Source organism: Mchenga conophoros, linkage group LG4, assembly GCF_057382185.1.
Source record: "Mchenga conophoros isolate Kocher_MC1m ecotype Shallow Benthic linkage group LG4, M_conophoros_male_GT1.1, whole genome shotgun sequence".
Taxonomy (NCBI): domain Eukaryota; kingdom Metazoa; phylum Chordata; class Actinopteri; order Cichliformes; family Cichlidae; genus Mchenga; species Mchenga conophoros.
The window spans coordinates 7,287,004-7,300,610 of NC_140529.1; the positions used below are offsets into that span (position 1 = coordinate 7,287,004).

The 13,607-nt window shown below is 37.9% G+C and overlaps 2 protein-coding genes across 2 annotated transcripts; one reads left to right on the plus strand and one right to left on the minus strand.

Moving 5' to 3' along the window:
* Positions 1 to 475: 475 nt before the first annotated feature.
* Positions 476 to 4,946, minus strand: LOC146575435 (uncharacterized). The gene is made up of 9 exons (XM_085270153.1): positions 4,870 to 4,946; positions 3,288 to 3,338; positions 3,013 to 3,131; positions 2,525 to 2,917; positions 2,226 to 2,445; positions 1,891 to 2,102; positions 1,631 to 1,778; positions 1,443 to 1,552; positions 476 to 1,111 (listed from the first exon to the last, which is right to left on the minus strand). Exons 2-9 carry the CDS (start codon positions 3,325 to 3,327, stop codon positions 800 to 802), a joined length of 1,554 nt encoding a protein of 517 aa, XP_085126279.1. The 5' UTR covers positions 3,328 to 3,338; positions 4,870 to 4,946; the 3' UTR covers positions 476 to 799.
* A 188-nt stretch (positions 4,947 to 5,134) lies between these two features.
* Positions 5,135 to 9,160, plus strand: LOC146575436 (uncharacterized). The gene is made up of 3 exons (XM_085270152.1): positions 5,135 to 5,713; positions 6,307 to 6,387; positions 7,008 to 9,160. The coding sequence occupies exons 1-3, from the start codon at positions 5,258 to 5,260 to the stop codon at positions 9,150 to 9,152; spliced, it is 2,682 nt and encodes an 893-aa protein (XP_085126278.1). The 5' UTR covers positions 5,135 to 5,257; the 3' UTR covers positions 9,153 to 9,160.
* Positions 9,161 to 13,607: the final 4,447 nt, after the last annotated feature.

The window sequence follows — 13,607 nt, forward strand, 5'->3', positions numbered from 1 at the left end:
TAAGTATTTTACACTCATTCCAGGGAACAAATCAGAACATTGAAACTTAAAATAAGCTTTAACCACTTATTGTAGGCCACAAATAAGATAATAAAGCTAAAAATAAGTCTTTTACACTTATTACAGGCAACAAATTAGAACAATTGAAACTTAAAATAAGCTTTAACCACTGATTGTAGGCCACAAATAAAGATAATAAAGCTAAAAATAAGTCTTTTACACTTATTCCAGGCAACCAATCATGGCTTGAAACCTAAAATAAGCTTTAACCACTTGTTCTAAGTAAAATGTTGAAGAAATTAAATCTGAAAATAGGCATAAAACACTTATTCTAACAAACAAATCAAGGCAAATAATCTAAAAACTAGTACATTAAATCATTTTTAAGAAATTTCTTCTTTTTAAATTTAGCTAAACACTACTTTAAGATTATATTGCTGATTAAGGACAAAACAAAACTGAAACAGAGTAAAAGTGTCCATCTTTATTTGTCCACTTTAACAATAACCTGCAGATAATAAAGATACAATTGAACAGTACAGGTCCAACATTATGAGTTTGTTTAAGTGGTTTCAACATTTCAACAGCCTTAGAGGTTTCGCCATTGCCCCATTAAAATTGACGAGTGACATAGGAAGACCACAAAGATTCAAATTTCTTCCGAATGACACCAAATACCACAAAACTTGTCTGGGTGAGTAAATGAACATTTTCCATTTTAGAAATAAGACCCAGATTGAAAAAACAAACAAAAACAAAACAGAAGTGCCCTCTCCTAATCTTATCTGAAATTTACACACTACTTTCCAATAAATGCATGCCATTCTGCCAGGGCTTTTCTGTAAGATGATGTAGTGTCATGCTCATGAATGGCATCCTGGAGAACTTCTGTCTGAATGACAGACAGCAGGGTTGCCACGCATTTGGGGTAAGTCAGATGGAGTGCATAAAAGTATGCCATCACATATATCATAGCCTCACCAATTTTTTCTTTGTCAAATGTTGTAACTGGTAAATTACCAACAGCAATGACACACTTGCAGCCATCGAACATCACTACTGGACATGACAAGCTTCGTTTCTGGAGGACAGCATCTGGATCTTCTGTAGGCTGCAAGACACAAAAGACATGACAGTCAACATCTTATGTTAATTGTATGTTTTTTTTGCTGGGAATTGGTCATAACGTTGGAGATGTCATTATCTTGTTCTTTGTTGGTTACACACATTTTATAGTAGTTTTGACTTATGGTTTATCAAGCGACTCCTTATGTGACCACACTCGTGTACATTAAATACGTTATAAATTAATGAAAACAATAAATTATAGATTTAAGTCTTTCGGCTGAAACTGAAAAAGCATTTTTGAGTCATGTTTGACCGAAATATTTTGTTTGCCAAATTTTCTGTAGATCTTTATAAGCAAATTTTATAAAACTTACCTTCAGGACATGTAGAAATGCTTCAGAAGCATTCCCCATCTTTTTTGGTGGATGGGCAGGTGTGGGAAAGAGGGTTGGAAGAGCCTTCATCAGTGCAAGGTGGGCTTCAGCTGGACAAAGCAGAAACAAACCTTCATAAACATAAATTTTAAAGGATGAGAACTTTGTATTCAAATGGTAAAACTTACTTTTGTCCATGGTCATTGGTGGATTCATTGCCTTCTTTGACACACCGTAGAACTCTACCCTGGAGCAGAATTCTTCCCATCTCAGTTTTACTTGACTGATGAACTTGTTGTTGTGGGGATCCAAAATTCTGCGAAGCTCACCCAACGCCTACAATAGGTTTAAAAAAATAAGTAGACAAATAAAATCAAAATAACTTTACTACCACACCAAATATATTTGAAATTAAAGTGATTATTTATTAACTCTTCCAAAAACTTACATGATGCAATTCTTTAAAGCATGGATATGCATCCAAGATGAGGCAAGCTCTGTTCTCCTCTTTCATGGTGTCTGAGTCAATGAAGGATCTTCTGGCTTCAAACTCGAGGTCTAATAGCTGGGACACATCTTCTTGGTTTGGTTTTGCCTTCTTACACATTTCTTGTAATGTTTTGTAATGTCTTGCTTGTATTTGCCGACTATCCTTGTCAGCTAAGATAGAGAGAAGTACAAGAGCATTTTGGTTTTTCATTGTTACTGAAGTAGACTTCCACAAAACATTAGCTACTACTGGCTGTGTGTTGATAACCATTTTACAAAATTACTAGTACTCACATGAAGTGGAGGCATTGTCAGAATTTCTGACAGGTGATAACAGAGTAGATGCACCACTGGAAGAACTGCGATCAGCATCTTCATCATCAGCTTCTTCATCCCTTGGGTAGAGGTCAGTGAGCCTTCTCTTGGGCCGTCCCCTCTCCGGTGTTGGTCCTTGCCTTTTTACTGGGGTTTTCATATTTTGCAGCCTTTTTTGTAACTTGGCATTAATGCTCTCCTGGTGAAAATACATATATATCATGCCCCCTGAACAAAACAAAATGATTTATATATGAGACACAAATACAAGAACTTACGTGTTTTACGCTTGCATCATTATCCTGCAGCATAGGATAATATTCCACAACTTTTTTAGCCATTGCAGTGATTTCGGTCTTAGAGGGGTATCGCTCCATTTGGCCTTGGCTTGCTCTCAAAAGGGACACCATACTTGTGATTGTATTTCTCACTAATCTGCATCTCAGTTCTTTTGACATGACGCATGCCTGTTCCCTGCCGGAGCAGGCCAACTCCAGGTAACTCTTTCGGCATTGCTCCAACTCACTGTCGGTGTACAGAACATATTCCGGAGGACTGGGGAGCTGCAAGGTTTTCAGCTGGCTTACATTAGCATCAGCAGTTGGAGGGCCTGTTGCAACTACCCTGGGTGAAGAAGTTGTTTCAGGTTTCTGTGGTAGCGGATGGTCTTCCTGGTTTAGGGTGAGAAAATAAAAATGTCAAGTACTGCTAAAATAAAAGCATACTTTCTGGAGATTAGTTGAACTAAATATTTTTTACATAATACCTCAGGATGAATTATTGACCACACATGTTTTCTTCTGAGAAAGTGCTCAGGCCCAGAAAAAAGGTCCCTCAGATCATCACGGGTCAATGTTAAAAGCATGCGCTCGTCAATGCTTGCAGCTAACAAAAAGACAAACACCAGTTAAACTGTGCAAGCACATAACTGCACAAACATAACTGTTTTTATATATATATATATATATATATATATATATATATATATATATATATATATACACACACACACACACACACAAATATATTATCAAATATAACCTTTAAGGACAGATACTGTAACATCATCCAGCTTCTCCATTGCTCAGTCACCTGCAAGACAAATGTTTACAATTAGTGTTATGTTAAAAACATTTGAAAAGTTGAATCTTAATTGAGTCCCATGAGAATCAAATTGATTCACGTCAAAGAATCGTTTTGATTGTTCAACATTTTTACCCTTTTTAAAGCTATTATAGAAAAGAAATGTCCAGACAGCCCAGCTGAGGTCTGAAAGGATTATACAATATTGCCCGGTGAACTTTTACTCACCCAGATTTGTGTCATTGAATTTCATCAATAAGATTATGCTGACTAGGGCTGCCAGATCATGCATCCATTGGACGTAAAATGTACAGCTTATTGCACCAGCAGTATCTGCTCTTACATAACGATCATTAGCTTATAGCTTTAAATGTTTAAGGTATGTGCTAACTAAAAATAAAGGCAAGATGATAGTTTATTACATTTTAAAGAAATTTGCAGATTGCTCATTGCTATCTAAAATATAAAAGGACACCGGAGTATATTCTCCAGCATCTCACACTTCTGATAATCAGCTGTCTGCTTGACGTTTATTCAGCTGTGTAAAAACTATAACTTTAATCTCAGCCAAACCGATTTACTCAGGAACAAATAAAATACTGAAAAAAGCCAAACAATAACATTTTTAAGTTATTTAAGTGACTTATATATCATGTTTCACCTGAGTAGTGAAAGACGGCGGTGGTTTTGAAAATGGTTCACCCGGAGTCCGGTGTTCTCACGGCTCTAGTGAGCGTTAAACCCCGGCTAGCTATCGAGCTAGTGGGTAACAGACGTCTCCGAAAACGTCGGAGCGCTTTTGAAAATATGCGGTGTCTTGATAAACTGTCCAGATATTTGAAGTTTACACGGCTACATTCTCGCCTGAAAATATGTTAAATGTTTATTTTGTGACCTAGAAAGAGTAATAAGAGAAATTTTAAAACTAACTAGCTTCCGCCATTTTTGGAAACTGAGCTAGGCCGCGCTATGAATTCTGGGATACAGCTTCTTCTTCGGGGTTTAACGGCAGCTGGCATCCTTGTACATACAGTGCTGCCATCTTCTGTTTCAATTTTGAATCGATACACAGCGCTACTTGTTTTACCAACCAGCCTGATTCCTGAATAACACTGTTTTGAGCCCACTTTAATAAATCCAATTAATATCAAAATATTAATTTAAACCCACACCTTGTGAGGGAATTCAAGCAGCTAGTAAATCAGTCAAAGACAATTGGAAAACCCTGAATGTGGTTAATTAGCTCTCTTGCTAATTGAAAGAAATTCTCAGTGTGCCTATTAACTTAAATTAATACAAACGGCTAATACTGCCCCTTATAAATAGCATAGCTAGGAATTCTCACAACATTACAGTAGATACTTCACTAAATAATGTTCTCTGAACCACATGCGAGGGCTGCTAAGCTAACGCTAGCATCCGTTAGCATGCTACATTACTCCTTCCCGCGCTCAAATTAAATTTATTATTCTGTCCGCTAGACTTTAAAACAGTGATTAGACTACACATTACTTACATTCGAAAAATTAAAATTGCTTACCTCTCTTTCTTGACGAAGTTTTCTCTTACAGTTTTTCTTTCAATGCTCAGGTGCAGAAGATTCCTGTGACTCCAAATTCAAACGGAGTTGGGTAGCAACTAACATGGAACACGAAGGGGGTGCACATCTCAATTTTTGCTTCTATATACAATTTAGTGGTTTGTACGTTCATAAAACACAGTCAGTATGATAGGTAAATTTCTTCTTCATTGATTTAAAATAAACTCTTATAGGTGTTATTTCATTTTACCTTATTTGTGACCATTTTTTGTTTTTACAGCTCCAGTTTGTAATACCCCCCTCCCCCCATGAACTTGGTATTTCCCAAACTAGCGCGGCAACAGCTCCACACTGCAACATATTTTTTGCTTGACTTTAGTCTAATACAATGGCCTGTTGGAGGTGTGTGATTTGCTTCGTCTTTGTGGCGTTAACATTGAAGTCTCTCTTAAGTCACATTAATACTGCACACAGTCGCAGTCCAGATTTCCGTGTCATTTGTGGAGTCGATGGATGCGCCGAGGATTACCGTGTTTTCAACTCGTTTTACCACCATCTCAGACGCACACATCCACAATACATCTCCACTGGGAACCCGCCTACAGGATGGCTGACAGCTTCATCCGATGCAAATGTATTAGGAGGCGAAAATTTTGGTACAGCCATTTTTGCCGACTATACTGCCGAACCCAGACAAACTGTTAGCAATGGCAATGGCACTGAAGTAGAGCCACCACCACTAGACCCCCCAGTAACATCGGAGGTGTTGGAGGAGGAGCGACAGGAAAGTCAGAACGTGATGGAGCAAGACGCGGCTGAGCTTCAAACACCTCGTCAGAATCAGGTAATGTACTTTATGTGTTTCTGTGTGTACGCGCGCGAATTTTTAAATGTATGTGTGTTGTTTAACCTTAACCAAGCACAGTTACCCCAATTCAGAAATGTACTCAGTTCAAGTGAAAATTATAGTTTTAAAGTTATGTGTTTTCTAAGATAAACTACTTGATTAGAATATTTTAATAGGTATGAAGGCCAGTGCTGAATTTCAAATGCATGAATCCGCTGAAATTCAGGCTTGCACAACAATGTAGGCTTAGTTACCATACTTAAACATAATAAATAAACTTATTTACCAGTGTTGTGTACCTGCCTTGGTTGTTGTTATATGCTCCATGAACCAAGCAGCTTTCAAATTTTTCTTTCAGTTAACTTCAGAGTAGATTCCATAAAGATTGGTTAAGTTTCATTAAATAACTCTTAAATTGTTCATAACATTTGCAGCTTCATTAGCTATCCATTGTAGTATGAATCTTTTAATAGCAAAAATGTACAACAGTTTGGAATATTTCTTTGTTTTGTTTTGCATCTGGTGGAATTTGAAACACATTCTGAGTGAGTCATTTTTCTTACACAATTGTTTTTCTTTTTGTCCTGTAGGGTAAAAGAGAAACTGTTGATCTTGCCAGATGTGCAGCTGCATTTGCTATTGGTGTGCGGGAGCAATGCCACCTATCACAGGTACTGCTTCATCTGATATTATGGGGGTGTCATTGTTAACTTGTTAATAAGTCTGGTTCAATGTAAGGCTGCAACTAATGATTTTTTTTTCATAATCTGTCCACTATCTTTGCAATTAATTGATTGTTTTTCATCACTGGTTTTATTCAGCTATTACTTTCACCTATATAAGTTATTAAGAACAAATGTACATTACGAAGAAGTTAAGCACAAGAGTTGTGCAGTTCACTGCAATGTATGTAACTCTGGGCACACTCAACAGTTTAAAATAGGCTTAACAGTGTAAAATGTGTTCACTTTTAGGCATAAAAGACAAATGAAGTAGAATTACATAAAAAAAATAAATGAGGCAATCATTTGTTCACTTTTTCTGTTGTAACCTTTCATGCTCCTCCATCTTGCTCGGTGCAATGTGTTTGTGCCACGTGAGTCATGCATGTGGCATGTCATGCAAAACAATGCCAATTATTGGCTGATTTCTTCTTCTACTGCTCCACTGGTAAATTACAACATTCAGTGGCTCATTAATTTGAGCTAAAGAAATAGAGTTGCATTTTGCTTCTGTTATATTTTCTATTTACGCTTTCATGTCTCTGATGTGTTTTTTTTTCCCCCATCAGAGGAGTGTCAACAACATTGTCCTTGGTGTCCAACAGTATCAAACAGCTCTTCTGACGTCCTTGAGGGGAAAAATAAAGACCATCCTTGAAAGGCAACCTGACAGCAATGGACCTTTACAACAAGAAGTTCTTTCAACACTGGACAACTTTCAGGATCCCTTTCCCATATGTGCAGCTTCAAACCTACAGGACCGTGTAACACAGATGCATTTCAACCCTGTCACACCTGAGGAGATCATCATTTCCAATTATGCCTGTAGAGTTAAAAAGGGAGAATCGAGAGTTCTTGCAATCAAAAACAAGTCTTTCTACTACATTCCTTTGATTGAAAGTTTGAAACAGCTTTTATCCAATTCAAGACTATTTGACATGCTCAGTGCTGGACCTCAGAGTTGCCCCAACGCCAGTTTTTTGTATGACATTAATGATGGAATTATTTTCAAAACCCACCCACTGTTTTCAAAGAAGAACTCTGCTTTACAACTGATACTCTATTCTGATGAGATAGAAATGTGTAACCCCCTAGGGTCACGTGCGAGTGTAAATAAACTACTAATGTTTTATTACACCTTAGGCAACATAGACCCTAAGTTTAGATCAAAGTTGGCTTCCATCAGACTTCTCGCAATCGCAAAGTCTAGGGACATAGATGAGTGTGGGGTAGATATAATACTGCGGAGAATCAATGAGGACTTGAAGTTACTGTACGATGGTGTTATGATTAACACTGTCAATGGGGAATTTTATTTAAACGGAGCAGTTGTTGCTGTGTGTGGAGACACTCTTGCCCAGCATGAGCTTGCAGGATTTAAGGAAGGAGTTGGTTTTGCGTATAGCAAATGTCGTCATTGTGAGTGTACTTTTGATGAAATGCAAGAAAATTTCAATGAACATAGTTTCACCAGACGGACATTGGACGGACACATTAGGCAGTGCATTGAAATAGAAAGGGCAACTACCGAATTTTTGAAATCCTCGCTCAAAACGACTTTTGGCATAAATAGACAAAGCAAATTAGTTGATTTCCCAGGTTTTAATCTCATAGAGCAGATGCCACAGGATATTATGCATGTAATTCTTGAAGGAGTGGCACCAATGGAAATTAAGTGTGTGTTGAAATACCTTGTTTTATCTGGAAATTTGGATTTGGACTTGTTTAATTCTGCCATGCAGAACTTTCCTTTTTCATCAGTGGACATACGTGACAAGCCTTCACCAATTAGTATTGCTACTTTAGCTTCAAGTGACAACAGACTCAAACAATCCTCTGGACAAATGCTTATATTGATCAAGATTTTGCCATTCTTATTATACAGTGTTGTAGAGAAAAATCCCTTTATCCAGTTTATTTTGGATTTAATTGAAATTGTTAAAATACTTTTTGCCCCAGTTGTGTCTTTACAAACTGTGTCCAAACTAAAAAAAATGATAGAAGATCATCTTAAACAATTCAGGCAACTATTCCCAGAAAAAAATGTAATACCAAAGCAACATTACATGCTGCATCTTCCCTCTCAAATTATTGCCCTGGGACCTGTAATACGTCATATGTGCATGAGATTCGAGTCTAAACACAGTTTTTTTAAACAATGGTCATCCAAATTAAACTTTAAGAATGTGTGCAAGTCTCTTGTAAACCACAATCAGCTGCTGGAGTGTTGCCAAAGTGAAGCAGGAACTGAGCATCCGATATTTGTAAATGAGAAAGAACTAGGTCCTGTATCAGAGGTTGCTAATATGGACCATTTGCAATCAAAGGTTGTAGATTTTTTGGGGATTGAAGATGCTATACATCATGCCGTTAGAGTAAAGTGGCTTATTTTACATGGAAACAAATACATCTGTGACAGGTCTCTTATACTCATTTCAGCAAATGGTTTAAACCCTATCTTTGGACTTGTAAAAAACATTTTTATTGTTAATAGTGTACTTTATTGTTTTGAATACCAGGTGTATGAAACCTTGGGTTTCAACAAAGACTTTCTTGCCTATGAAATTGCAATTCCCAACCTTGCCCAAGCAACTGAACTGACTGATGTTGAAGACCTACTTGATTTTACGTCATATTACCCAGTCAATTTCAGAAACAGTGTCTATGTTATGACAAAATATAACCTTGAAGATGTCCTTTCTTTAAAAACCTGAAATAAATACCTTCCAATGAGTGACTTTCTTATTTCAAGGAAAAAGGTGAATGTTTCTTATTTTGAGATAATTTTTGTTTTACACTCTATCTAAAAGCTATTTTTGCTTGAAATAAATGTAAAATGGTTCATTTTTAGATATACAGACTAAATAAGGAAAAAAAGTAATATATACTTGAAACAAGTCTAATCATCTAACACATGAGACTGGAAACTAGCTTGTAATGTTCAAAACAAGATGGACAAGATAATCTGGCTAAAATTAAGACAATAAATCTTGTCAAGCTACAAGGAATTTGCAGTGTTGACGTTTCAGCTTGTGTGTCTTGTTCAGTGGTGGTCGTCTTTCAGCCTTTCTTACCTTGGCCATGTCTCTGAGTATTGCACACCTTGTGCTTTTGGGCACTCCAGTGATGTTGCAGCTCTGAAATATGGCCAAACTGGTGGCAAGTGGCATCTTGGCAGCTGCACGCTTGACTTTTCTCAGTTCATGGGCAGTTATTTTGCGCCTTGGTTTTTCCACACACTTCTTGCGACCCTGTTGACTATTTTGAATGAAACGCTTGATTGTTCGATGATCACGCTTCAGAAGCTTTGCAATTTTGAGACTGCTGCATCCCTCTGCAAGATATCTCACTATTTTTGACTTTTCTGAGCCTGTCAAGTCCTTCTTTTGACCCATTTTGCCAAAGGAAAGGAAGTTGCCTAATAATTATGCACACCTGATATAGGGTGTTGATGTCATTAGACCACACCCCTTCTCATTACAGAGATGCACATCACCTAATATGCTTAATTGGTAGTAGGCTTTCGAGCCTATACAGCTTGGAGTAAGACAACATTCATGAAGAGGATGATGTGGACAAAATACTCATTTGCCTAATAATTCTGCACTCCCTGTAGAGAACCTGCACTACCTGAACTACAGCAACCCCTACAACTAGCTAAGTAATGGCTGGCATGCATGGGGATGGTTGTACTGTACACCTTCTGAAAAACAAAACTATCCCCATGATGATGAGTAAACACATTTTACCTGGCCTACTCAGTTTTTTCAATATAATTCAGTGGGTGAAAAAAGCATGCAATCTTTTTGCAGCTTAGTATATATTTTCTAGCAACAGGCGACTGTGTGTTAAGGCTGAGGTGAGTGTTTTGTGACCTAGATGAAACCCTGGAAGATCATGAAGTGCTGGTCAATGCAGAATAATAGGATTAAGAACCATATTTTGTGATGGGGTCTCAGTTTTTATTTGTTGAATCTTACTAATACAACCTACCTTACGCTGTGTTATGACTCACCCCAGTAGTTGGGTAGGCTATAACAATGGAAGTCCTTGGTTCGACATTAGTAAGTTTACTGAGTGATATGATTGAACAGTCATTACTGCTATGCTAATTCTTAGCTTAGCAGGAAGTTTTGATTTAATATTTACTATAAAGACATGAACTGGTGTTTACATAACACTTTTCTGCTCTAATCAAGCACTTAAAGTATTTTAACTCCAAGCTTCATTCACCCAATCGCACACATTCATCCATCCATCCATCCATTCGCTTCTGCTTATCCTTTTCAGGGTTGCGGGGGGCACTGGAGCCTATCCCAGCTGTCATAGGGCCGAGGCGGGGTACACTCCAGACAGGTCGCCAGTCTGTCGCAGGGCTAGTGCTTTTTTTCTCTACATAAGAATCTTCTCTAACATTCACACACACAGATGAGATCAGGAGCAACGCAGTGTTCACTATCTTGCCCAAGGTTACTTCAACATGTTGCCTGGAGAAGCCAGGAAACAAGTTTAATGAAGACCAGGACACTGAAACGTTGACTATCATTCATATAACATTACGAACACCCACCCAGACCTCCAAAGTCTGCTGCATCATAATACCTGACTGACTTTGTCATCACAGGACAGTTATGAACTGCTGAATTGGTGATCATCAATTATTCAATAAACAATATGTAAAAAAGAAATAGATTTAAAAAACAGAAAACCAACCCTTCAGGAAACTATTGTAGAGGATTTGATCACTGTACATTAAATCTGTCTGTATGAGAACGTCATTAGTATTATTAGTAGTAAAACAATGAGTTTTACTTTAGAACAAAAGGTGACTGTGGATTTTTGGTTTTAGATTTTGTTGCCACACGCTTAATGTCAGCTAGAAGGAAATTCTTAGATAAGGAAGTACGGTGAAGATTACAGGGGCAGACTAAGACTACCAGAGGGGAAGGAAAAGAAAAAGAACCCAGCCACACGTTAGTCAGTGATGAGTAACAAACGCATTCAGTGTGTGTGTTAGCATTTGTGTGTGCATGCGCTGGTCTTCTGCAGACCTCATCAGCCAGCTCAGAACACAGCTGCTATAATGTCTCTGCACCACGACCAATAAAATACATTAGTATCAACCAATCAGTAGCACTCAGTTTGGGTGAACCCGCCCACCTCTTTGCTCCACCCTCTCAGGGATTTTCTGTCAAAGTCAAATTTAAGATGACTACATTGCAAATAAATGCATAATCCAACACAAATAAGCTTAACAGTGATGTGATGGGGCTGTTGCTGGAGTCAAGAGGCAGTCTTTGAGGCAAGTAGCCAGATAAAAAAAAAGCATCTGTGTCTGATGAAAACAAATATTACTCTGCTTGGCTTAAGCTCTGGTCCACCTGCAACCCTGAAGTAGGAAAGTGGAAGAAGATAGATGGCTAAATACAGAGTTTCTAAATTTATTTAACCAGAAAATAGGAATCTGTGTCTATCAATATAGTGAGTTTTGTCATTTTAGCTTGTTTAAATTTGAAAATATTAAATAATATAACCTATAAATGGTATCAAACAGTAAACAATAAGATAATAAGTTGAAATTGACATTTTTAAATAAATATTTTTTTTTTTAAAAAAGCAGGTGTGCCATGTATATACACTGTTCAAAAACCTAACGGAACACTTTAAGAAACACTAGATCTCAATGAAAAAAGATCATGCTGGGTATCTATACTGATATGGATGGTAAAATGCGTTATGAATGAAAAAAAGATGCTATTTCATTTGATGGAAAATATAGTGATTACAACAAAGAGTTGAATTCAAAGACAACCCTGAAATCAAAGAGAAAAATGCCTGGCCCATTTTATTGAAATTCCATTTCAGCAACCAAAAATGTTGCTCAATAGTTTGTATGGCCCCAACGTACTGTAATGCATTCCTGACAATGTCAGGGCACATTCCTAATGTGACGACAGATGGTGTCCTTGAGGATCTGCTCTTGGACGGTACCCACATATGGCCTTCAATTGGTTCAATGATTTCATCCCAATATCCATTAGCAGTCAGGGTGTCGTTGCCTAGCCTCCATAAATATGCCGCATCATTGACCAATGACAAACATGACAATTCTGATATTCTATGGCAAATGCCATTCAGGCTCCACAGTCAGCACAAGACCCACTAGAGGACATTGGACCACCCTTGTGAAGTCTGTTCTGATCATTGAGTCAGAAAATTTTCACACCGTTCTGACATTGCTCATCCTGTTCCACCATGAGTAACTGCCCGTCTCCTGGAATCTCCTCCATGCTCTGGAGGCTGTGCTGGGAGACACAGCAAACCAACTGACAATAGCAAATATTGATGTGCCATCCCAGAGAATTTGCAACCTTAGTAGGGTCCAGGTATCACCTGATGCTACAAGTAGTGACACTGACCCTAGCCACATGAAAAACGAGTGAAAGAAAAAAACAGTCAGAAAAGATGAGGATGGAAAAATGTCAGGCCATTCCTGTTTTGGGGGATGTATCATTGCACCTCTTGCTAATTTGTATATGCATTTTCTCTTCTATTTCTGCTTCTTTGTTTTCTTCTTCTTTCACCTTTTCCCTTTAGGTTACACCTTTAGGTATCATTTATCCCTACCATTCTCTTCTGTCACACCAGCACACTGCGTGTCCTCCTTCACTACATCGGCTTTTCCTGCTGTCTGGCAGGTTTATCTAATAACTTTCCTTCTCTCTCACTGCCTCCAAACAGGCCTTTTCTCTTCTTTTGTCTTTACACTGCAGTAGCATAGTTTGCACTGTGCTGGTCAACAGCACCAGATTTTAGGCTCTTCCTGATGCAACCCCCGTCATTTATCTACACTAATCTAATCTATACTGCCTGACACAGAACAGGAGTGGTTTGTACAACCAATTTAATCAGTATTAATAATGTTGAGAAGGCTAACTGAACGCATGCAGTCATATACCCAGTTCAAAACTACATCTGACCTCTCTTTCTAACTTATTATTTAATGTTGAGGCCAGTCAAACTTTGTAACACATCGTCTGTGAAGGTTCTCAGTCATCCAGGTCATCGTAGTCTGAGGAGCTTGGAAAGAAAAGCGTCTGGACTTGTATAAGTTGCTTGAAGATGTTTCACCTCTCATCTAAGAAGCTTCTTCAGTTCTAAGGTCAAAT

Bases quoted from the DNA above. Each gene is read 5' to 3' on its own strand.
- LOC146575435 (XM_085270153.1), bottom strand. From the start codon at position 3,327: ATGGAGAAGCTGGATGATGTTACAGTATCTGTCCTTAAAG. The intron at 1,779-1,890 runs GTAAGTTTTTGG...AACCTATTGTAG, and splicing joins GCTTTAAAGAATTGCATCAT to GCGTTGGGTGAGCTTCGCAG. The intron at 1,112-1,442 runs GTAAGTTTTATA...TGTGTCTTGCAG, and splicing joins CATTTCTACATGTCCTGAAG to CCTACAGAAGATCCAGATGC.
- LOC146575436 (XM_085270152.1), top strand. From the start codon at position 5,258: ATGGCCTGTTGGAGGTGTGTGATTTGCTTCGTCTTTGTGGCGTTAACA. The intron at 5,714-6,306 runs GTAATGTACTTT...TTTGTCCTGTAG, and splicing joins AAACACCTCGTCAGAATCAG to GGTAAAAGAGAAACTGTTGA. The intron at 6,388-7,007 runs GTACTGCTTCAT...TTCCCCCATCAG, and splicing joins AGCAATGCCACCTATCACAG to AGGAGTGTCAACAACATTGT.